The 25,058-nt window shown below is 39.1% G+C and overlaps 1 protein-coding gene across 1 annotated transcript in view; it reads right to left on the bottom strand.

Annotated features, from left to right (window-relative positions):
* The window catches only part of PPP2R2B (protein phosphatase 2 regulatory subunit Bbeta), a 109,425-nt gene extending 98,311 nt beyond the window's left edge, over nt 1-11,114 (bottom strand). The window contains exon 1 of the mRNA XM_062587011.1: nt 10,912-11,114. Within this exon, the coding sequence (XP_062442995.1) occupies nt 10,912-10,990 (79 nt within the window). The 5' untranslated portion in view covers nt 10,991-11,114. The remainder of the gene's footprint in view (nt 1-10,911) is intronic.
* Between the last annotated feature and the right edge of the window lie 13,944 nt (nt 11,115-25,058).

A 25,058-nucleotide genomic window follows, 5' to 3' on the forward strand; every position in this document is an offset into this window, starting at 1 on the left:
CACGGGATACACATTTTTAAAATGTATTTGCCTGTATGTGTACAAACTTGAATGACGGACAGCCTACATGTACCTGAACACAAAGATGTAAGGTTTAAAAAGACCTGCAAGGACTTGCCACATCTTCAAAGCAAGTCCAGAAGACATGCAAGGCAGCATTAACTAGTACCACTAAATGCGTTAGCAAAAGCAGCTGTATTTTTTGTACAACTCCAACTGCACAAAGCTAACAGAGCCAAATCTGAGCCACATCAGGGTCAGGAAAACACAGGCACTCTATCAAGCAGCACAGATCAAAATTAGTCCATGTCATTTCTTGGTCTCTGTATGTACAGTCTGCAACTTGGAAGCACATATAATTTCTTAAGATTTAACGTAGGCAGGTTTTCAGTTTAAACTCTCCACAGCAGACACCTAACCTGCTAGCGGGAGGAGAGGTGTGCTGCCTCTGATGCAGAGCACCTGGTGGATCTGGTGACTAAGCAGCAGCAGTGCCATGCTGAGACGTGACTGCCAAGCCTCGGGGGTGTCCGCTCCAAGTCCCCAGCATCCCTCAGTGGTAACACCCACGTGCCCACCTGCTCAGCCCAGCCTGGCAGAGCTCCAGCCCTGCGCGCTCCCGGCGGGAGGACCAGGATCCAGGGACAAGGGGTCCCTGTGCCTGCGGCGAGGCAGGCGTGCCAGGCTGCGCCATGGCATGGCGTTGGGTACTCACCCTCGCCTGGGCCACCACTAACAATCAGTGCCCTGTGCCGCTGCTGCAGCTGCGATGCACATGAAAAAGTCCCTGGACGCTGATGCCAGTCACTGTTCAAATGCCTTTAAAGAAACATTTATTTTCAAATATTTGATATTTACCCAATTGATTTTATACCCATTTATTAAATTACCTTTTCATTTCTTTAGTTCGGCTCTGGTACAATATGGCCATAAATATTTGAGTAACAGATGCTCCATACTCAAAGCACTTCATGATAGTGATTGTTTAGAAAGATAAACAGTGATTGCTTAGGTCAGGGCTAGCAGGTTAAAATGGAAAATGCTCAGTAGCGTTATTAGAGCAACTATGGGTAGTTGGCAGCAGTAAGAGCAAAACACAAGGAGCACCCACACCACCCTCTGAGCCCTTTCAAGGGCAGTTTACCAGGATCTCAGCTGACCATGCTGCTCTTGACCCACAAGAGCAATTGATGCTGGTGACGCTCCCCACAAACATGTCGCAGAGCTCGCAGATAGTCTTGGTGGGTCTCACCCACCCGGGATGAGCTACACACCGCACAGGCAGTGCAGTGCAGGAGCACATGCCCCTCGGGGAGCCCAGTCGCCACCACAGCACTGCTGAGCTTGGACAGGGACAAGGGCAGGGGCAGGGCGCACAGCGGCGGCACCGACCACAGCGGCAGGCAGGGAGCCTGGTGCAAGCAGAGGCCAGTGCCCAACACTGATCTCCGTTCCCATGAAGGGAATCTGGAGCAACTCCACTGACTGCCATGCAATTACAGCAGGTTTACATACATACAGAGCGCATCTGGCCACATCAAAGACAATTTCTGGTCTTGGGCAAGCTTTTTAATTAATCTTACCGTAGACGTTAACATTAAAAGGATTACCAAGAAGTGAAGGTTCTCCCAGGAGGACAAAAAGTAGTGAAAATGACAACATTTTCATCTTATTTAAAAATTTTAAAGGGGGTGTTGAGGAGAAGCTTGTTTTACAAAATCTTTATAAACTTCAGCATTTCTTTCAACAAGATGTTTTGGGAGAAATTTTGCTACAGGCTTTACCAGTAAGTCAAGATGCACTACTTGTTCTGCTAGTTCTAATTGCCTTTGATTATGCAATTTTATCTTTCTAAACTAGCAGCAAACGCATCAAGGATGAGATTTACGCATTTCTCCTGAGGGACTTTCTCACCACTTTAAACAGCGTATTTCCTCTTTCTGATCCAGAAAGAATAAATGCTTACAAATTTTACTTCGTTTTCCTCACTGCTCTTGACCATTAATTGAATTTAAACCCTAAACAGCCCCAAATTCTCCATCTGGAACAAAGGTGGGGGTTCTTTTCTCACTTCCCCTGTGCAGCCCAGTGCTCCCAGGACCCGTAACACACAGACACATCCTTCATCCTCCGCCAGGCCCACACTCCGACCAGACCACCCCAGTACAGGAGATCTGTCCTACTTCTGTGTCTAGATGCCCCAAGGCCCTGAGAGTGGGTCCTGGGGTTCCCTCTGGCTCTGGCATCTGGGCGCCCTGCGCACCAGGTGCCTGGGTCAGAAACGCTGCCCTGCTCATGCTCCGCTCCCTGCGGCTCCCAGGAGGAGTCTAGGGTGTCAAGGACGGGGCCAGGCTGCGGGACGCCCTGGGGCACCTGTGCCCATGACCCAGCCCGAAGCAGCAGCAAAGGGTGTCAGGCACCATCGACTGGCACAGGATTCCTCATCACCCTTCTGCTTGTCGCCCTGCTTTAGGATTTTTCTTTTCCAAATCCAGATCCCCAGGGGGAGGCCGGGGGGGGGGGGGCGGGGAGGGGAACCCAGAGACTGGTCTTTGTATTTCTCAAAAAAGAATAGCCAATGCTTAATAAACCTTCATTTTCCACAGTCTAGGCTATTATCTGACAGCCCTGACAGCGTATGACTATATATTCAGCAACACAGAAATTTAGAATTTCAACCAGAATTCCTTTAGTGCACACGAAAATTCACCAAAGTGGGAGGAAACTGGGGTTATGGCAGAGGACAAACTGAATTTGAGCTGGTAAGACCATCACCCCACATGTCAAACACACTACAGCAAATCAGCAGCTGCCACACAGCAATCACAGAAGACATTCTCCTCTGCTAAGGACTGATGAAGCTCTTGGTTACAATACCAGTTCCCTTCCTGGGTATCCCATACTAATGAGGAAAGAATAGAAGGGTTCAGCAATAATAAGCAGTTCAGAAAACATCATTTATAAAGGCAGTATAAAACAAAACTTGACTGAAAAACTCTACATAAAATACGGTCCTAAGGACAATGCTGCACAGCTTTTCTGCAGGTTGCAGAGCAGAGAGTGAGAATCATTTTAAAATACAGTCAGACATAGTTTGTTAGATACATACAAGCATTTACCATAAAGACAGCTCAGAACTAGAATTGCTTCCAGCAAAGATAGTGAGGTGGCATCCATAGAGGTGTGAGACATACTTGACAAATACCTGTCAAAATATCTCCCTTATTCAAGCCTGTCAAACAGAAGGCTGAACTAAGAGACCTCTTGAGTTCTTACCAGCCCTTTCCTCATTCATCATTTTCTGACTGCACATTTCCATGTTAACTTCAATAATTATCTCTTAATACTGCTTAATCACTTAAATCTTGAGAGAAGTAACACAGCATGATAGTTTTCTGTAGTATATCTCCTCTCATTCAAAAACCTCAAGCTGATCTATTCTTTCATTTCTTGCTAAATCAAAAGAGCCTAGAAACCATCTGGATGGAAGTAAGATTGCAGAACGAACCTAGCATAGATGAAAAATACTTTATAGGAATCACAGTACTGTATCCGTACTACCAGTAAGTACAGCTCAGCCTGCTACGATAACCTCCAAATGCCAGACTCTTGTGCTAGTGGTCCCATTGAGTATTGAATTTGGAACAGGTAAAATATTAACAAATACATCCCCAGAAAAGCCAGAGTTTCTAATAAAAGTGCCAGATACACATCCAGGAGGGCAGTGAGTGCAGCCATGATGGTAACATAATAAAGACAGTTGTGATGTCAGCTGAGACTCAGACCCAGATAATACATTGTGGTAATTGTATAGCAAATCCTTTGTTTTCTATTTCTGCAGCTGTGATTCAAGACTTTTCTCTGCACCCCCACACCACTTATTGTTCTCTCCCATGAGTCACATTTTACTACTATTTCTCCTCCAACATCTGCATTTGACAGCAGCAAAGGTTAAGTATGGCAGGGTTTCAAAACCCTTCGTTACCAGCAGCTACTCTTGCTTCTTGTTCACGTCACATAGAAAAACCTACTGTACTCTTCGTGCATTGTGAGTTTTGGGTACATCGGATGTAGGAGGTTTTCTGCAAGGGGACACATCTTCTATTTCTACTTCTTGTATTTCCCAGTCAAATTGAAATTTATCCACAGTACAGTGGGAAGTTTTTTTTCCTCCATAAGAAAGAAAACTAGCCAGCATCGAAATTCCACACTAATAATTACAGACTTTGTGCTTGGTTTCGCATCGTTCATAATGTACTACCTCCATAACTTTTTTTTTAATAAGCAACTTTATTTAGTCACTCTAAAATATTTGCATGACTGAAGGATGTGCATATAAGAGTTGTGAAAATCATACTAGATTCCTGCTGAATTCTTTAAATCAAGAGACTTGTTGGCACTGAACAAACACTAATTTTATTGCTTGTTCGAATATTGCTTCAGCTTATGCAGAGAACTGATTAAACTCCAAAACCTCTGTCCTAAACTGAACTAGGCTCAGTGGACACATTTTTTTTGGTTGTCTATAGTCCCAACAAAGAAAAAAAATAGTCTACTTAGCAAAAGTACCTGGGAAATATAAAACATTACAAAAGTGACAAAGTTTATTAATACACTGACACAGTAATTAGAGTTAATAGAATCAATATTTATGGATGCTTCACTATCAGCTTTTCACACTACTTCCACTTTACTTGGAAAATTCACAGAGAAATGCTAGGCACTTCTCCATACAAACAACTGTATTATTCTCATGAAAACAAGGAAATTCATATGTAGACAGGAATATTTAATACTTACGAGTTTTGTGGATTGCAAGAGGCCTGGACCATCTTACAAAAGTGTATAAATGCATTGCAGTGGTATCTGCACCCCAGAGTACCGAACCACAAATAATACAGAAGAATCAGATTTTCCATTCTTCTATTTTAAAAACATACATATTCTATTTCACAAGCACATCCAATACAATGCAATTCAGTAATCACCTGTAAATGGCAAATAGCTGCAGAGCACAGTTCACAAGCTATAGCTGATAACTGTCCAAGATGTTCAGCAGGAGATAAACATCTGTAAATCCTAAAACCAAAGTTCACAAAGAAAAACTAAGTTAATCAGAAAACTTTAATGAGTAAATCAACAAGCCATAATTGTAATCAGGAACTCTAAAAAAGAAAATGAAGGAGAACAGACATTAGTTTAATGAAATAATCTATTTCTTTTGAACTTAGCCTGGAATTAGCAGTGGTTCTTTGACATATACCATTGAACAAGCAATCCTGAATGTGTTTTCATTGTGTTGTCCAGATTTTTTTTGCATTTAAGTATAAAACATGTGTCATTACATACATTACTGTTTGTTACAATAAAAAATATTGTAACTATACCTCAGCAATAAATTCAGACAGTTGATAGTCTTTCATATTAAACATTAATGTTTAAATAATTCTTATTAACAGCAATGTTAGTGAATGAATCAGATGCATTTCTATTGTTTGCAGATTCACTTCTGCACCAAACTAACGTATTAGTGCACAGGAAACATAGAACTGAGAAGAATGGCTACACTTGTCAGTGTAAAATACAAAGTGATTTAAGACCTTCAGTCTAACTCAAACTGAATGTCAATCAAATTTGAAAAATTTTGGAAGTTACTGAAAATGCATTCATACTGTTAGCCTGCTTTTCAAATGAATAATGCAAGAAAAGATTCCCTAGGAACATTAAAAGGTTTTTAAGGATACGAAAGAAGTGTTGCACATCTAAATGTCAATTACAGTATCCAAAAAAATTAATACTTCTGCAACCTTTCAAAACGTTGCTCAGAAAAATGGAAAAGGAAATACTTTTCTGTTCAAATAAATTCTACAAGAAAAGCAAATGACTAAAAGCTGGGTGACTGTATGACCTCAAAGAACTCACTTCCCTTCTTTGTGCTTATTTCCTCATCTGTAGGAAAGGATATTGTTTTTGTAATTCAAACGCTTTTTCTCCTGAAAGTTACTTAACTAAGGATTGTAATGATCTTAAATATCCTTGAAACAAAAACCTGCAGAAGTGCAAAAAGCTTATGCTAAAAACAAAACCACTTGATCAGTGATTTTTATTTATTCTGAGATTTGTGTTTTGTAAACATACAGCCCAAGCCAATGAGCTGCTGCAGCTTATCCACAGTTCTAAGCAATCCTGATACTAACTTAAACACATTTCTGTTAACATATCACTTTCTTTGTCATCGAACCCCTCTTTGCCGAGTCATGAATGATAAACAGCTCACAGTGCATATATATGATCAAAAGATCTATTTGGACGAATTTTCAATGCACACACCACCACAAGAACACAATAAATCGAAATGGTTGGTTTTCATCTTATGTAATAGCTCAATAAATGTTTTTATTCCACAATACTCCTCATTCAAATACAGTGCAGGAGTAGCAATCAGGACTAAAAAAAAGTAGTATTGTAGACTCAAATTCAGTCAAACACATGATGCATGGTCTTTGTTCTCTGTTCCAGGTTCTCTGCTGAACCTAGACATCTCATTTGTACCACTGGGAATTTGAGGTAAGTAAATAAAGGAGAATTCTTATAACAAAGTAACAGACAATACCTGCCCTACACAGGCTCTACTACAGGCTTTCTGAACCAAATCTTGTATTAGACTATCATGTGCCATTATCAAAATTTAAATAAAAAATGCAATTTTGTTGGTTAATAAAGTTTTGCAGACCATCTTGCACATACCACTTCCAACAACAGAAAGTTACTCTGTTTGGGGTTACTCTCAGCTCCAGAATGAACGCCTGGAATGCACCAGGCACCGCAAGATGTTCTCCACAAAGTCATGGTCTGACAAGACAGGTTATTAGAGACCTCCTGGGTCCTTTAAGAACCTGGCCTGCAAGGATCCTGGTTCCGCTCCATAGGAAAACAACACATATCCGAGGGAACCAAGGTGAGCTGATAGACGTCAAGTTTCAGCCTAGACAGAGCAGGGATCAGAAGCGTGTCTAGAGGTGATGCACAGTGTGGGGCGATGCACAGGTAGAAGGGAGTCTCCTGACTGGCAAAAATCCCACCAGACTGAAGGAGGGGAAAAGCTTTCCCCGTGACAAGCTCAACTACCCTGTTCCTTGTCTGTTTATGGAGCAAAACCTGGCTGAGAGATCTGCCAAGGAATGCCTAGACTGTTCATTGGGCTGAGCAGTATCTGCACCTGGTCTCCGAAGCATTGCTGCTTAACCCAGCAAGACTGGCAAAGTAGGAAGCAGCTGAGCACACTGTAGTCTGACAAATGTCAAACAGGCCAAGCAACCATAGGGTTGATACTACAGTTCTACCTGCAGTGGATGGTAATATGATTTCATTACACTGTATACAGCTATTTTGCATTAGCCAGTCATAATGCTAATTATTTCTTTTTATTTGTGTATCTATTTGTAATCCACTGAGAATGAATAAGATACCACATTCCAACTTTATTACTCAAAAAATGTAGGTACAAAACACCAGAACCTGCTCCTGTTGGACACAGTACACTATGAGTTTTTATATGCTATACTGGCCTTTTTAGCCACCCTGAAGCAGGAGTAAGCATTTCACTCAGGCTCTCTTCTCAGTTCTGCTAGTTATTTGGTCTGTTACACTGTCATTTAAACTCTCCAGATCCCAGTTTCACCCCAAATCAATGATATGCATCTAGTAATTGGTATGAAAAATAGTTCTGTACATGCCTGTACATTTTTAATGTATTTTTTGTAATGTGTAAGAATAAATAGAACACCAGCATGGTATTCTTTCTTTAATTCAACTTTTTTCCTCAGCAGTCTCATATGACCTAAAACAGCAAGGTCTGTTTCTCCACTGAATTACTTACTCCAGTAGAAAAATTCAAAGTGAATTTTTCTGAGTATGTTAAGGAGCACTGCCTTTGGACAAAGTCAAAATGAAAACAAAAGAAATCTTCAAAAACCATATTTTTCAAATAGAAAACTCCAGATTTAGTCTTGAGTTGTTTTAAGCAAATAAAATTATCCCAATAGATAAAATTATCCCAATAGATTTCAGGCGGGAGGAAAAAAAAATTGTCCGTACCCTGCACTTGAACCAAAGTACAGCAACCTGAATAGCATTAGATGATGGCACTCCAAGCTAAATTAATGCATTTAAGTCCTTCAGGCCTGACCCTTCCATGCCGCATCTTCAGCTCTACCATGTTCTCAGTCAAGTAATCAGGAAGCAACTTAGGTGATGTGTTCCCCCACCAGGTTCCTTTTTAACTAGATTCACTCAGTGGACAGAGATTGAAGTCGATCTTCTCCTAAAGAGCCATGGGCATAGAATACACCCCTACAGTATTTGTTTAGGTTTTCACTTTGATTACAGATAAGGTTGTTAATTCAATCTTTGCAGAGTCTTAAATTAGATGAATGAGTATGTAGAAATCTGGATAACAGGAAGGTTGTTTTTTTCCTTATTAAGAAATCATCAGATAGCTATAGTTCTATTCCAGAATTTTGCCGTGTTCTTTGCTCACATTGCTTATTATGTCACTTTTAAGCACTTTTGCTTGCTTTGCTTTTAGCAGTGCTACACTCAAATAACTTTTCTGGATTTTCCCTTTGCCTATACTAATTGAGACCCAGTATGGATAAGAATAAAAAAACTTCTATATATGAGCTGTAACTTTGATCTTGGTGTTCAAGGGGAGTAAATACAAAAATAAAATGGATCAAATTGTGAATTCTCATATTCAGCTTGATCCACTTATTTTCCATTGTTTTCAGGTGACAGAAAACTGGCGGCTCAAATGGCGTTTCTGAAAAGGCAAGGCATACCTCTGGATCACTTTCAGATTCAACAGGTACGCACACTGTAGATTAAGCCCACAGTAAAGTGGATTCCTGTTGCACACTTTATTCGCCTTTGTCCAAACAAATCCCTCCAGGATACCCAAACTCAATCTATTGGCCTATTTGGGTATATAAGGGACTATTCTAGGGTTTCTTTCAAATTGAAAATTCTTATACTTTAATGAGGCCATGCATTCAATTTCTTGCATGCTAAGAGTCTTCCAGGGCCTCCCCAAAGCCCTCCCTCCTAACAGGCAAGTTTCAGCATGATTTCGTGAGAACACTCCACAGAGCAGCTTGTCTTTCTGTAGTCCCCAAAATCATACAGCTGCAAAATCCCCCACAGCTGCAAAATCAAGGCCCTCATTTACAAATCAGTGAATTTTACAAAAGTTTTTTTTTTTTTTTTAATGCAATATGGTGTGAGGTAGTCTTTCTGACCACACATGATTGCATAGTCGCACTGCTTGAATATAGAGAAAAAGGGCTATTTTACAGAGCTGTCCTACATATACTGCAGATTATACACTAAAACTAAAACATTTTTCAGACGGAATGTTTTATGTAAATGCCGTAAAGAAATGTTAATTTCCACTGTCAAGAATAAATTAAATTTCAAGTACCTCAATGCATGAAACAAGGCAAAGAATTGTAAACAGAACACATTTCAAGTTACCCACCCACTACAAATTATTTCACTTTACAACAGTTATTTACAAAAAGCACCACTAGAAACTCTTTAGGACCAAAACTCCAAAACCCACAAACTCTCCCCCTTTTCTCTACTACCTTGGCCCTTCATATCAAAAAAAAAAAAAAAAAAAAAAAAAAAAAAAAAAATCAAACATTTGACATTAGGAATCCCCTGGACTGATTTCTAAAATAGATTAGATGGGTCAAGTCAGCACGGGATCCCCTCTCACCTGTGAGGCTGATCTTCCTGTAGCACCAATGATAATTTGGCATTGAAAATTTGCACTGGGGCAAACTCCACCCTCTGCTACCCAGAGGATAACGCAGAACAGCATCACGTGGCCCAGTTCCGTCAGCATGAAACACTGTGCAATGCTTGAATGATCCCAAAGCAACACTGGCAATACTGACGCTTTCCCACACGTAACTTAAAACAGAGCTTGCCTCTTAATTTCTTCTTGGTCCCATAGTTCAGGGCAGCGCCATGTACAATTAGCCATACTTTGACGAACAAATGGGTTTACCTCAAAAACTAAATATAGTTAGGATGCATGAGAAAAAGTGCTGTAATTCCAAATAGGGAAGTAATATCGGTGTGAAATTTTGATGCTGCTGAGCTGTTTGGAACTACTGTAGATGATTCACAAAACCGTCCGATACTTCACACACAGCAAACACACATACAGTCATATCAGACAGGATTACAAATCAGCATGAAAGAGGTCTCTATGGAAGAAGTCTGACTGAAGACTCACTAAATTCCAGACATGACACTTTGCATTCCTGCCCATAAAACACAAAGTTCAAACACGTTAAGAACATTTCATTTCTCCAAATAGCCGCAGAAGTGTTTTTGCTGAGACCTGAAAACAGGCTTTACTGAATGGAGTGAAAGAGCACAGATACCCAAATACAGGAACTGCTAGATCTGATTATTTTTGATTTTCTAGGGAATATGCAGCTTAATTAAAAGCTATGATTAAAAACTGCATAAAGTTGTAAAATGTGCAGCACAATAACTAGGAAGTCTTCAGTAAAGCTTGCCTGTTTGCATGACTAGTGCAAACTTAACAGTAAAATAACAAGCATTTACAGGAATAAACAGAATCATCTTCTGCTAAGTGTTCAAATGCCTTCCAAATATTTTTCTGGCATTTTAGCCTTCTCCTGTGAGAAACAGTAAGAGCTTCCCCCAGCTTTCTGTGAGGGGAAACCGATTTCGGTCACACAGGCTTTTGCTAGCAAGCACCGTCACATATCAACTGCAAAAGGCAATGTCAGCAAAGCTTTGGGCAAGTCATGTTCCCTTTCGACCGTCTTCCCCCCGGCCGCCCTCCCCTCCCCAGCTCTGGGTGGTCTGTACCTTCTGCGTGGCAGCTGGAAGACAGGATGGTGTTCGGCGGTCTGAAGATATAAGGCAGATAACGTGAGAAGCATTTCATCTTCCAACAAAAACGGTAAAAAAGACAAACGCATAAAAAAAGCTTAAAAAAACCCCAAAGCCTCCTCAATCCATGAGGGTTTTTCCAGACCCAGGGCAGGGGACGGGGCGGCAGCGGCGCCCGGGGCCGGCTCGGGGGGCTGCGCGGCCGGGAGCGCCGGGCCCCATGCCGGCGGCCGCCCCGCTCCGCGCCCCGCTCCGCGCCGCCGGCGCGGGCTGCGGACGGAGCGGTCCCGCCGCGGCGGGCGCAGCCGCGGCGCTGGCGGAAAGCCGGGCGCGGAGCTGCTGCAGCGCCGCGGGACGAGGCGGCGGCGGCGGCGGCGGCCCGGGCCCGCGGAGCCGCCCGCAGGAGCCGGAGCGCCCTGCCCGCCCGCGCAGCGGCCGGCCGGAGGGAGGCGGGAAGGGCAACCCGCCCCCGCAGGGTGAGACAGCTGAGAGCTCGAGGAAATCCACGTCCTCAAACTCAGCTGTTCTCCCAGGGCCAAAGCCAAACACAGCCTGGTGCTCCCTGCTCGGGGGGACGTCTAGGGCAGCGCTGAATCACTGATGAACGGGGCTGTCTGGGCAGGTCGGCGCGGCTGAGCCTCCACAGCGCCGCAGCTTCACTTCTCAGCCCTCATGCATTCAGACAGTATTTTTAGAACAGGTAGTAACCAAACGACACTAAAAACGCATTTAGAAACCCCATCATGAAAATGCAGTCATACAACAAAAATAAATTTTACTATATCCTGTACTTTTCTGATCCAATGCTCTCAAGTCAAACCCTCCAACAGTGAACTCTTAGTCCTGAAGAAGCAGAGCAAACACACCTAGATCAATAATATTCCTGCTTTGTCACCCTGCAACTCACTTTTTAAGGCACTCGTAGCTGAGTGCATTCCAAACTCTATACCTGCTCTGCAGCAGCCTGCTCAGGCTGAAAAATATATTGAGAAATACTGCAGTATTGAGAGCACAGGCTGGAAGAAAATACTCTTAATGTGCTGTTAAGTTGCTGATGTTCAGTTCTCTTGTTTTTCTGCCGTTTAATGACCTTACAGATAAATCTGATTCTCTTTATTCAAAATGCCCTCTCTGGACTTAAAAAACAAGCAAACAAAAAACCCTCACCCACTTACTGCTTAAAGATGACAGCTCACTGTGACTGCCTGACACAGAAGTGAAGGCTGAAGTTTAAGTACTATTGTGTATCTCTAGTTCATCCCCAAAAACAAGACACAAAATAAAGAGACTATATTTTATAAAGCACTTTTCATGCCAAGTCACTTTATGAGTTCATATATGACTCACACTGTAAGATTATTTAACACGCTAGTCTGGAAATTTAAACCACTATCTCTGAAGCAAACACAGCTGTTTAACTGCACCCAGGAACTACAATCAGTTTTATTTGAGAAAGTGATGAATGTCATCTCCAGTTGAAATTATAGAGGAAAGTTAGGTGCAGTATGCATAATTAAATGACATCACAGATGTGAAACTGCAATTACATATTTGTAATGATTAGAAAGACTCAGTTACCATTTTCATAATGGTATACAACAAAACCCGGAAAAGACTGAATTCCCAAGCAGTTATCTGGACAATGATTTTGGGGCTAGAATAACTTTAGAAAAGGTTAGGGCTACCCTGCAAGTTAGGTCAGCTGAGAATGGTTCTGGAGAAACTGTTCACCTTCTACAAATTAAAAAAAAAGAGTGTATTATTATTCTAATTTCCATTCTTAGCATGCTGCTTATACTCTACATGTGTGGGCACGTCATCAAAAAAGGATAGCATGTATTCTACTCACCTGAGGATGATAGAATCACACTTCTGTGTCACAGAAGCAGTCTTCGATTCTGCACAAAGTAATGTGCTGATTCGTCGAGATGGATTTCCACAGCAAACAACATCTTACTGCAACCATGATCATGGCAATGAGTTTGCACATGCCTGTTGCATATACAGCAGTGTCTAAATAAACATCCTCAGCCTCAAGAAAAATCAAGATGTAGAATAGAGAAAAACTGCCAACTGCCTCTTCCAGTATGATGAACTAGAGGGCAACAAATGAAACCAAGAAGGAGCACACGGAGATGCAATACACGTAGTTAAGCTGTGGGATTCCTTGCAAGAGTAGACTTTGAAAGATTACATAGGTAGAAAGAAAAGCTCAAAGACAAGTTCATAAAGAAAGATCCACTGCGTGATATGAAATTCAGATACCATTTTTGGTTTGGGAAGTGCCTGAGTCATAATTTGCTGGAGGCTGGCAGATTGTCTGGGGGTGTATTACAGTATCTTTGCATTATATTGTTTCCAGAATGACCACTGCTGGATGCAGAAGGCTAGCCTACACAGACCTTCGTTCTCACGCAAAATGCCCATTCTTGTATTTTCACATTTAATAGCACACACTGTATGAAACTATTAATATCTTGATATAATAATACAGGTTGCAGAGGCTTGATATGCAACAACAAAAAATTGCCTTTGCAGACTTGTATTACACATTCTGTTATTTTTGCATATAGGAAAGGAGCCCTTTCAAAACAGATAAAATCTAAAAATCTTGCTGAGACTTGCAGGTGAATTTGCCTGTGTCAGGAGTAGAATACAAGACAGGGGTCAAGGACAGGGGTTACCTTCAGCAGGAGGGCAGCATATTTAGTGACTTGTTTGTACAGGCCTGTGATGTAGCAGAGAAAGCTGGGTTTCACTTTTAATTAATTCATTCTTGAGTATGATATTTTTAAGCAAAACTTTTTTTTTAATATCATAGAAGAAAATCTTTAGAAGAGGCTGGAATAAGGAAAATTTTGTGATGCAAAAATGCTCGAGAAGTAGGCAAATAGGCAGTTGTTATAATCAGCATCAGTTTCAGAGCGAAGTGGATAATACTATAGTACATAGGGGGAAAAGATGGGTCAGCTGGGGAATTAAAGGTCGGAATTATCTTGACAATAGTGAAAAAAACTCAACTTTGAACTTTCCGTGTAATCTTCATTTAAATCATCCTGCTGATCCTGAGAGAACTACTGTAAGAAAGTGTTTACAGACCTGGGACCTCTTGAGCCTGCATTTCCTTTTTTATTGGCCACTGCACATACACAGTTTGTTTCATTCTCCACTCTGAAGAATCCTTTCACTTTCCACTCCATAGCTTTAGTGCCTAATTCTAAAGATGGGGCTAAACTTAGTAAGCAGAGAGATTTAACATGCACACATAGCCAGCAACATGTCAATTTGGAAAATATTGCAGAATCAATGCTAGAATAAATGGTCCAAGTCAGAACCACCAGAACCAATTCCCCCAGTAGTTTTAATTTATGTAGGTGGGACTTGGAGCTCTCTCCCCCTTATGCTAGTATGTATCAGCAGAAGTCAGCTGACTCACACAGCTGCAAAGGTCAGAGGAGTAGGTTACATGTTTCATAGGATAATAGCAGGAAATCATTTCTCTTCAAGTATGGTCTTTCTTCACTGAAGTCATCCCAGCAAACGGCTGGTAAAATTGGGAAACATCAATTTATAGAAGGAGATGAAATAGTATCCTTTCACTAGCTGATTATCATATACTCTTCACCTTTTTTGGTTAATCCTTTCAGCCACAAATTCTGCGTCTAGAAGACTGGCACAGCAGTGACCCCAGACTACAAGGAAGCCTGTGCTAGACTGAGTTAGGTAGCAAGGCACATCACTGAAGTTCCGGTGGGAGATGTGGCCTATGCCTTAACTTTTACCTGTGGCCTCTACAAGCCTGATACATCAGCACTGATACAGCACTCTTTTTGTATCATTCTCTTTTCTACTTCTGCAAATGCTTATTATTATAAGCTTATTATATGCTATAATATATTATATAACTATATTATAAGCTTATTATTATTATGCTTATTATAAATTACCTACAGTTTTTCTGACAGAGTAGAAGTTTAATATCAACAATGAGAATGTATCACTCTTTGAATCTCATTTCTTCAACTTTGTGAGCTTTGAAATCACACTTTGCACTTGATCAATGCTGTGGACTAAAGAAACCCTTTCTGAGAAATTATTTATTCCTTTTTATATAAAGAAGATTGTTTTAAACTCAAGAATTGTATAGGAAGAATAGTGATCAAATGAGAAATTAAATGAGCTCAAAAAATACATACTCAGTCTTACTGTAATTTGAAAGGCAGTTTGATAAAGTCACGACCATTCAATGGTTAAACAGTTTTGACAGTACTCCATCTCATTTTGTAAAGGTTCTCCCGACACCAAACATCTAAGATACCCTTGTGGGAGGGCTGTAAAACTGTGAAGTATATTTCTGTTGAGAAACTCTCAATGAGAAGATGGGATGTCTGGTTTGCAACTCTAACTACATGAGAAGCAGAAAAATGACCCAGAATTCAATGTCCAGCACTAGTAATGAAGTAAATGAAGTTCTGGACTGACAACTTTCATCTTGTGTCACTCATTCTCATATCAGAGAGCTAGAAGTTTATTCCACCAATGGAACTGAACAGAAGTTTGGTATTGACGTGACTCCTACTCAAGGAAGGGAGAATAAAAATGACGGCTCAATGGCTAGTCAAAATCCATCAGCTCCCTTTGAGCCTGTATTCAAGAGTCCAGAAAGATTTACCCCAGTTCTGCTTCCCAGATCACCATTACAGCTTCAGAAGAAGGACTGTATTTCTTCCTAAGCCCATGTCTCTCCTCTCTTTAGGCGCTTTTAAGTATACCTCTATCATCCCCGCATTGTCTATGTCTATCTGTACTATCTACTTATCAACGCAGACATAAATTACAGAAAGTCAGAGCTTATGTGAGCCTCTGGAATAAATTTCACCCACACAGAGCTGTGAAGTGACTTACATAAGGTCAGTCAGAAACTCAGAATCAGCTTAAAACAGAAGCCGTATCTGAGTCCTACCTGTAGGACTGAAATCTGCAAGTACTGTGCCTCTCTTTCCTCGTATGTATGTATAGAAATAGTCTCCACTGTATACTACAGAAAAAGTATTTTTTCCCACATAAAACAGGTATGAACATTCCCTAAGAAACAAATTAATTCTACCTCATTAAACTTACGGACATGAAAAAAAACATTATCTTTATTGTGGTTTGCATCTATTTAAATATTTATACTCAGCTTTTATGTTCCATTAACAAACGTAGTTTCACTGCACATGCAAAAATTAGGACGTGTATTTCAGCTTAATCAGTAAGCATCTCAAAAAAGAAACTAACATATAAGAACACAAGACAGGTTCTGTCCCAGTTTGGTGAGCCTACAGACAGTTATTCAACATTTGAAATCTTTGATTTGGAGCTATTGATTACATATCTGGATGATCTGGCAAACATAGATATGTGCAAGCAGATGTAATAAAAATCTCAGACTCACTGGAAATGGCTGTTGGTCATGACAGCTTGCCTGGATCTGATAATATTCCAACAGTAAATATTCCAGTCATTGGGCAGAACATTTGATTTCATTAGGACCATTTTCCTTTAGCCATTACTAATTATGTGGTATGCCATTTGATAACTGTTTATTATACACATGCTTTACACTTGAATAATTCAGTATGACAAAAATTTAAATGCTGAATTCCTGCACTCCTAGTCTAAAGCACACAGATCACAAGCATCACATTGCAGCCCCAAATCGCATAAGGCTGACCTTTAAAAGTCTGCAGCAACTGTATGGTTCTCGCTTGTGACATGCCCTACAGCAAGCGCTGAGGGAGCTCCCCCAGCCATGACGATTTTAGGCTGTAGATCCTGACTCTCCAGAGGAATAGAGGAAATCCCACCTCTTTAATTTGTACATATCGTGATTCTATACCAGATTGCTAATTATCATTAAACCAATATGAGGTAAGCGCTCTAAAACTTGTTTCCTGCTAGCAGCAGTGAAATATAGTTCAAAGCAACATGGTGCCACAAAGAGAATCTACATCATCATTTACTTTATATTTAACATTTAAATTACTGTGTTTGTCTAAGCAGCTGAAAAAAAAGATGTCTTAGACATTCTATCTAAGCGTAAAAGGTCTCATTCATTTGGAAAGTTGTGTTGAGAGAGCTAAAGGATCCATTAGACCCCCTATTTCATTAAGACAAGTACTACATATTATGATATCATATTCTATGCTAAGGAAAGCAGCAGATAGGGAAAGAAATTATAAAGTGTGTGTGTGTATGTGGGTTTATGTGTGCATGGAAAACAATATGTATACGAAATTACTCTCTGCAACTTCTTAAAATATCATTTAAAAGCCTGAATTAGTGTATTCTGCTGCAGACAGCAAGCTCCTCACTTTTAAAGACACAGTACGTAGTATACATAATATTAAAATTTCCTTTCAACTAATAGTATACAGCTGCATGCATTCCAATAATTAATGAAATTACATTTTGTAAATTCGAGATGCTTAGATGCTACCAAGAGTTCTAAAGACCACAGAAAAGTACCATGAAGACTACTGAAACCAAAAAATTATGGATAAACTTTCGATGACAGGGAGACATCTGAATGCTGTGATATACGCACACATTTATGACATGTGATTCATACGTACGTACACATCTGTATACACAAACACACACAGACATATATTCTCATGTGAACACAAAAACAGCATAACAACCAAGAACCCTATTCCATACCTACAATATTCTGCTGAGCATTCTGCCCAATCACGTAAGGCCATCTGTTCCTGTTGACAAGATTTACAGATCAACTTGACTACTTTTTTGTTATTTATTTCACTGAATATGGCCTTTAAAGTAACATCTCAGAGGTTTCTCTACTCTGTGGCTACAGGTTACACCATGCAAAGATTACAGGGGTCCTTTCCTTTCACCGTGTCTCTGTATTTCTCTGGCACCGAGTCTCAAATGTGAAAAATAACAGCTTAGAGCATTCAGCTGATAACAGGTTACATGAAGGAAGGGTAGTGAGGAAGATGAGGCAAGCTACCATTTTATTAATCCTGAACTGGCAAACAAGTACCCTTTACCAATTAACATGATTTTCAGATTCTACAGTAAAAGTTCGAATCACTTCTAACTATTTCTGCAAATAGCATCATAATAGAAAAATGCTGTGGCTTTTATTGTATATATTATTTTTTTTCCTAGAGATTTAACAAACTGTTAAATATTCTGAGTTTTGTGCACAATTGTAGTCTATAGAGGTTACAAACAACAACAAACTACTTCTGCAAAAGGCAGCATAACAAATAACCGTCACTGAAGCAAAACACAGGACAATACTCCAGGTAGAATCACATTCCTTGGAGGAGGAAAAGTTAGAGCTCTGGTATGAGCAAATGTCAGAGACCTGGGCCAACTCAGTTCCCTCCTCAGTCTTAACAAGACTGTGCTTTTAAAGTAAGCCTCGCACTTCAGGAAATACAACAAAATAGAAAAAATACATTATTATCTTAATATCCACATAAGAAGCTGCGAGCAGTTGCACTTTTAGCAACACTTTACCAGGCACTGCTGCACTTTTCAGCAAGCTCTTGCCCTGCCATCATTCTCACATCCAAAGCCACTCGTGGAACAATGAAACACTACTAGTAGTGCCTACACACTGATTTCAAGTAGAAAACACTGGCAGAGTTCTGCCAGTGCAGTAAAGACTTGATGGGTAGCACCCTCATATGCTGTACTACAGATCTCTGTCCATCATGTGGTCATTCTGCAGTGTGATACCAGAGAATACAGCTCAGGCTCTCTGCAGTTTTAAACAAAGCATGACAGAAAAAAACATGACAGCCCACAAATGTAAAAGGTCAGTGTAACACCACAAACCAAACCCCTCTACACACTGGAAGATAGGATTTCACCATTGTTTAGCTGGTCTCCATATGGCACAAAAACGCTGCCTATAAAGGGAGAGTCAGGAGAAGAGGGATGTGATAAGGATCTCAGTTATCCACGAGGGACAAAGTATAGATATAGTGTACATATATATGTATGTATGTACATAAAGTATAGGTATCATACAGGAAACAGTGTAGAACAGAAGGAAAGAAATTCATGGATTCACAAGAGCAATACAATAGGAGAAAGGAACATGGAAGTGGGAAATAAGTTAAAAATAGAACAATCAACACAGGAAGAATAAGACTGAAATAATATATTCAACTTCAAGGTTAAGAAAATTAAATATATTTATTTGATTGTTCATGTTTTTGCAGTCAAAATGTTTGCCAAATACAGAATGGATGTGCTTGCAGAGAGAGAAATGCCTAAGTCATATAGCAGTACAAATCATCCTGAAAGCTACTGGGTGTGAAACAGGAGGCATCTTGTGCCCTTAAATTCCCCAGCTACCTGTGTTAATCCCTGCAGCACAAATACTTATCTGTGTAAGTGTACCCACTGTAAATTATTTTAACTTCAGATACAAGAACAAGCAGCATTTTAATACTTATGTTAATAAGTCCCCAGGAACAGAATCCAATTGATTCCAGTAAAGGACATTATGGTGGAAAAGGTGATCTCGTAATTCCCTGAAATGCTCATGTAAATAAAAGCTGAAAATCTAAAGAAATGTATTTCAAAGACTCGATATGCTTAAGATGTAATGCCTTCTAATGAATCTTTTGGATTAATAGCTAATTTTAGTGACTTATCTTTTTCAAATACGTAAATACTTGAGAGAAGCAGAAGAGAAGTATAACTCAACTCTTCGCCAGCAGTTTCACCCAACACGTAAGCAACCCCCTCCAAACATTGATTAGGCAAAGAGTATATGGAAAACAAATTATCTTTGATCAAAACAACAAAAGGAAAAATAAACTTACCTTCTGTCACCCCAATGTCAATAGATCCTTTTACTTGACTGAAACACCACAGCACGTCCTGCATGAGGTTTCCAAATCCTGCCAGAAGAACACGCAGAAAGAAGATATACTCACACTTCTGTACAGCTGGTCTTTTTTCAAACAAACATGCACGTGCACACACAAATCGGCACACAAATATCTGCAGTTCCTGTATGGAGAGAAATATTTGCTCACCTGGTATCATTCTTCCACACAAAGTGCAAAGCTAACACTCCAAAACTGAAAACATTATGCCTGCGTTATGAATTGCTTGTCTGTCTGTTTTCTCTGTACCATGTTAGGGCTATTTCGAATGCGGTGCAATTGGAGTCAGTCCCCTCTACATCACTGGCAGCATCACAGAAGAGTCAGGAGGCCCTGTAGTAACAGTCTTTGTCACAGCCTCTCTTCATCAGAATACTAATGCCTCAAATCATTTCCATCGTTGTTAGAAAGGGAGTGAAACAGAGAAACAAAGAGCTACTACAATAACAACAACAACATTTTTTCCAGATTATGGCCAAAGTAGTTGTGAATGGCTTGGCAAAGATAGCAGAACGAAACCACATTAGAACACACCATAATAATAATATCAAAATTTTCCTGCAATGAGAAGTGTACTGTATTTGTTCTAAAAGAATACTACAGGCATTTCTATTATCAGGCATATTTAGTAAACTGTATCTCTCTAAACCATTCTTGCTAATGCATTAATACTCTGTCTTAAGACACTGAGAGAAATCAGGATTTTATCTACTACTGCTCATTTTCTTCACAGCTCAGCAAATTTTTCCCTTCTGTAATGCAGTCTCCATTGTAGCACAAAAAATTCACAGCCTCAAAGGACAACTTGCTTCCTTTTATCCTAACGCACATTTTACTCAAAGCACTTTTCAAACATGATGAAAGCAGCACAATGGAGTCATGAGAGAAGGAAATACCATTTTACACACAGGTGAAATGTGGCACAGAAAATTCGAGTGCTTCACAGCATGCAAGCCTGATCTTAAACTCAATCAGAAAATCATGCTATACTCAAACTTGTTCCTTTCTTGAAAAAAAAAAAAAAAGCATGGGATTGACATATGGGTAACATATAGGTAGAGATAGAACTGAGTTAAGAAAACTAACTCGTAGTCTAGCCACATGCTTTTGTGAGATTTCTGTCCTAACAGAACTACACTGAGGTAATAACCTGCTCAAGTTTTAGAGCCAAAGAGAAATCCAAACATAACTCACTTGAAACTAACGTTTAATTTGATCTTCCCATTTTCTGCTATACACATATTCTCCAGACAACTGTCTGTCCATGCATCCATCTGGCTGCTGCTGTCTTTCCATTTATTTGTTGTCTGTTTTGTTTAATTGTATAAAAACATTAAAATTGAAAATGATGCAAAGATTAGGAAATACAAAATGAGGGAGAAATTCCTAACTGCTTATAACTTTCAAAAGAGCTTTTATCTTAATCATATCAGGGCCTTTTTTGCATATTAATACAGGTCAATATATATCATATAAGGTAAACAGTAAAAAAATAATATACATTATCATAAAATACATTCAAATTGTAGAATGAGTTTTTTGGAAGATTCAAGCCAAATACAGTGAAAACTGGAATTTCAAGAGAAATTAAAAGATCTGGAATTTGAGGGTATGACAGTTTGATAATATTCTGAAAGAATATTAAGTTTAGTGAGATTCATAATTTGAGATGACCAAACAAAATGTACACCCACAAATATCTGACAAGAAGATGTGAAAAAAAATTACAAATTTACAAAAAAAAAAAATCTTAACATGATTGCATAAACTTCTAATGCCTCATAAATTTGTTAATATATTTCAAAAGCAAGTGAACAACATGCTGGTTTAGAGGAGCAATATCATTATGACCTTTCCAGAAAGCTCTTTTGCATTGTTACTTACTTCCTTTCAGAAAAAAGAAAACAATCAACTCCTCGAAGAAAAAAGATTGGTGACTTAAAATTCTTTCTCCTAGCCTGAAATCCAATCACATCTAACAAGTTTCTGAGAAATGGCATTTTTGTCATTTTCAATGTCTTGCCTGTTTGCAAGAATGGACCTAGAAAGGAGAATAGACAGATAGCATGAAACCCCAGGAGGGCAACAAACCCTGGTTTTCTTATTGGCTGTTTGCCCAGCTAGGGACAGCTGTAATTCACCATTGTTGGCAGCCCTTGTTTAAGAAAAGCTGCATTTTTTTCTGAGTATCAGATTAGAGCTTTTCTTCATAAAACACAAAAATGAGTTTTTAGAAGAACTATTTATAACACAACTTTCTCAACAACCCTGAAAAGTGACACCTTTGCCATTGCGTATGTAATGCTAAATGGCGGGGCTGGTACAAAAAAAATAAGCCTCCTGTCAATCCACTGGACTGTTATGAAGCAGCTGCTTATAAAAATCTTTAGGAAGAGTTTTAATTTAAGTAACAAACAAAGGCAGGTATCTAACATGTTTCTGTTTGTTTTTTAATAAGCCTAACTTTTCTACCTGCAAATCTGACTCTTACTATTTATGGCAAAGGAAGATCCAGTGGTGCTTCTAGTGAGAGTAGTAATGAAAGGCCTAACTCTGTATTCAAACTTAGTTACTGACAAATAAGTTTGGCCATTTGAAATCCTGTCCTCATCCTGACATTACTCCATGAATTCATGTACCACTCACATTCATGTCAGTAACAAAAGAACCTGAATTGGAACAGATTTTGGTCCAAGTGTATTTTTCATTGCCTGTCTGACAAAGGTCATCTTCTGACTACTGAAAAGCTGCAAATTCTACTTTACAGGTTAGTGCCAGTCTGAGGACAGGGAAGTAAATACACTTTCGTTGCTTGTAAGAATTTCCTATCCTGAATCCTCCAGAATCTACACCAAACTCAGCCTCTACACCAAACTGATTCAACCCTGCATGAACTCCAATAGAATTTGAGTTCCATTTTCTATGTCACTGAGCTCTTAGGAAAAGCACCCGAAGCAAGCCAAGGATTTTTTTCCCCATATTAAGGACGGTAAAAAAAACAAACAAGAAAGAACTTCAGAATTTGGCCCAAATTGCAAAAAAAGTTAAAAAAAAAAAAAAAAACATATGTCATTGTCAAACGGGACACAAAGCAGGTGAGCCAATTGCCCTTAACACTCTGTTGTAATTACCTGAGCCAAGACCATTCTATCCCATGAAATAACAGTTGTTTCAGTCATTAACAAGGTATTATTTCTCAGGAGGCACTTGTTTACTTTTTAATCTGTGGACCAGGTTCTCTTCCCTTGAGTTGCTCAAGGTCTTGAAGATTTAATTTCTATCCTCTTGAAACATTTTTGCATGAAAAGATTGTAAATGGACTCCATTTATAGACTGTAGATTTTCTGTAAGATTGTAGTTTCTAATTTAGAGATATATGTGGCATGTCATTTTACAATGGAACTGTAACAATAAATCCATCCAAACAGAAACCATTCAAATGCTCTTTAAATGGGTGGAAGTTGGATGAGAAAGAATTTATGGTGGCCTTCAAAATGAGTTGAAAGTGAAAGACACAGGATGATTAACTGCAATACTAAAGACTGGTTATTTTGCCCCTTTAATAATGATGTTTCATTAGGGAGAATTTATTCTCAAAGTTCCCATAGTTCTAGCACATGTTTTAAACACATCTATTTTCCAATTTCAATGCATAGAACACTTTCAATACGGGTGTACGCAGAATACTATTCTAGGAAAAATTAAGTTCCATGCTTCCTTAAACTTTTAACACTTTAGTTTTAAATTAAATCCTGCATATTGGGCATTGCACTGGCAGAAAATCTTGGCAACTGGATTAAAAATAATGACAGACTGCATTATCCCAATTAAAGCTGAGCAATGCCATAAAAATGTTTATGCCATTGCAAAAAATAGTTGGATTCATTCTTATTTCACGCATAACCCTGAATTTGATTTTTCCTTAATTTCCATCATTCCTAATTAAATATTAGTTCATTCCAAAGCATCACATGTCCTAGCAGCTCATAAATAAGAATTAATTTATTTCCGTATACTCAGATGGACTTCAGGGACACTATGCTATGTATTGGGTCAAAACCATTCAGCTGTGAACTGCAGATGCTGGTGTACCCTATAGATATAAGGTGTCTAGTCTAAAAAAGTGACTTTTTTTTTGCTTGGGTATCTTAGAAAGGTAAAGGATAAGACAAGGAGAAACAAACTAATTGAGCACAATCTGGGCATTGAAACAAATCAACTTCTTATTAAGTTTTCAAGCTGAAATATGTAATCTTCTGTATTGCAAGTCAGAATGATTCATTTTGTTCGGTATGTCTTGATCTGATCTCACTGTTATGACCTTAATACATTAAGCCTCAGTGCAGTTGTTCCTAACCAGTCAGAGTCTGAGGAACAGGAATTGATTGGTCATCTATTCATATTGGCTGTTATTTAGCTCTTCTATAATGTGCAAAGCTCTACATATAAAATAGAAAAATTTTGACTCCAAGAATTTGACTCAACCTATAATATACTAAGATGTAACACTTCAAAAGCAGATCAGAACTGGCTTACTCTGTCCTAAAAGGCATTAACAAAGACGAGGTTAGAGCAGAAAATCTGCACAAAAGAAAGGTGACTTCTAAAGAAATAAACTGAGGTTTTTTCCTGCAGAAAAGGAGAAGTAACTTCTGATGAAAAGGTAGGATGAAAAGATGGATGAACATGAACCAAGATGTTTGGAGAGATGGGCTAGTAACGTAGAAGAGCCAGGAAACAGGATTGAAAAAGGATTAGTGCTACTTCCACAACACTGATTTCCTGTCCTCTTTTTATTTTTGCTCAAACATGTGAGGCTAAGATAAACGTTGATGTATTTAGCATAAATTCTTTCTTGATGCTGACATCATTGAAATGATCCATGGGAAAGAGACATGACAAACTCAGAGAAGTTTGAATATACAATATGTGATAGCACAAGATGATTCTCAACTAGGCTATCAGTTAATATTCAACATCACTTCTGACAGTTATGCAAGAATTGAAAGTAAAATCTAACCTAAGTCAATATTTAGAAAGTTTGCAACTTCAGTCTATTAGAGTATTATCAAAAATATTGAATTTGTTTTTATTCATAACTGTTTAGATGTTTTAATTTTGCTGTTGCTCTTGAGTCTTTTTCAAGCTAAAAAGATGTACTAGTAACAAAATGGTAATTCATTTTCTGAAAGATGTAGCAAA

This window comes from Rhea pennata, chromosome 14 (genome assembly GCF_028389875.1).
Source record: "Rhea pennata isolate bPtePen1 chromosome 14, bPtePen1.pri, whole genome shotgun sequence".
Lineage (NCBI taxonomy): Eukaryota > Metazoa > Chordata > Aves > Rheiformes > Rheidae > Rhea > Rhea pennata.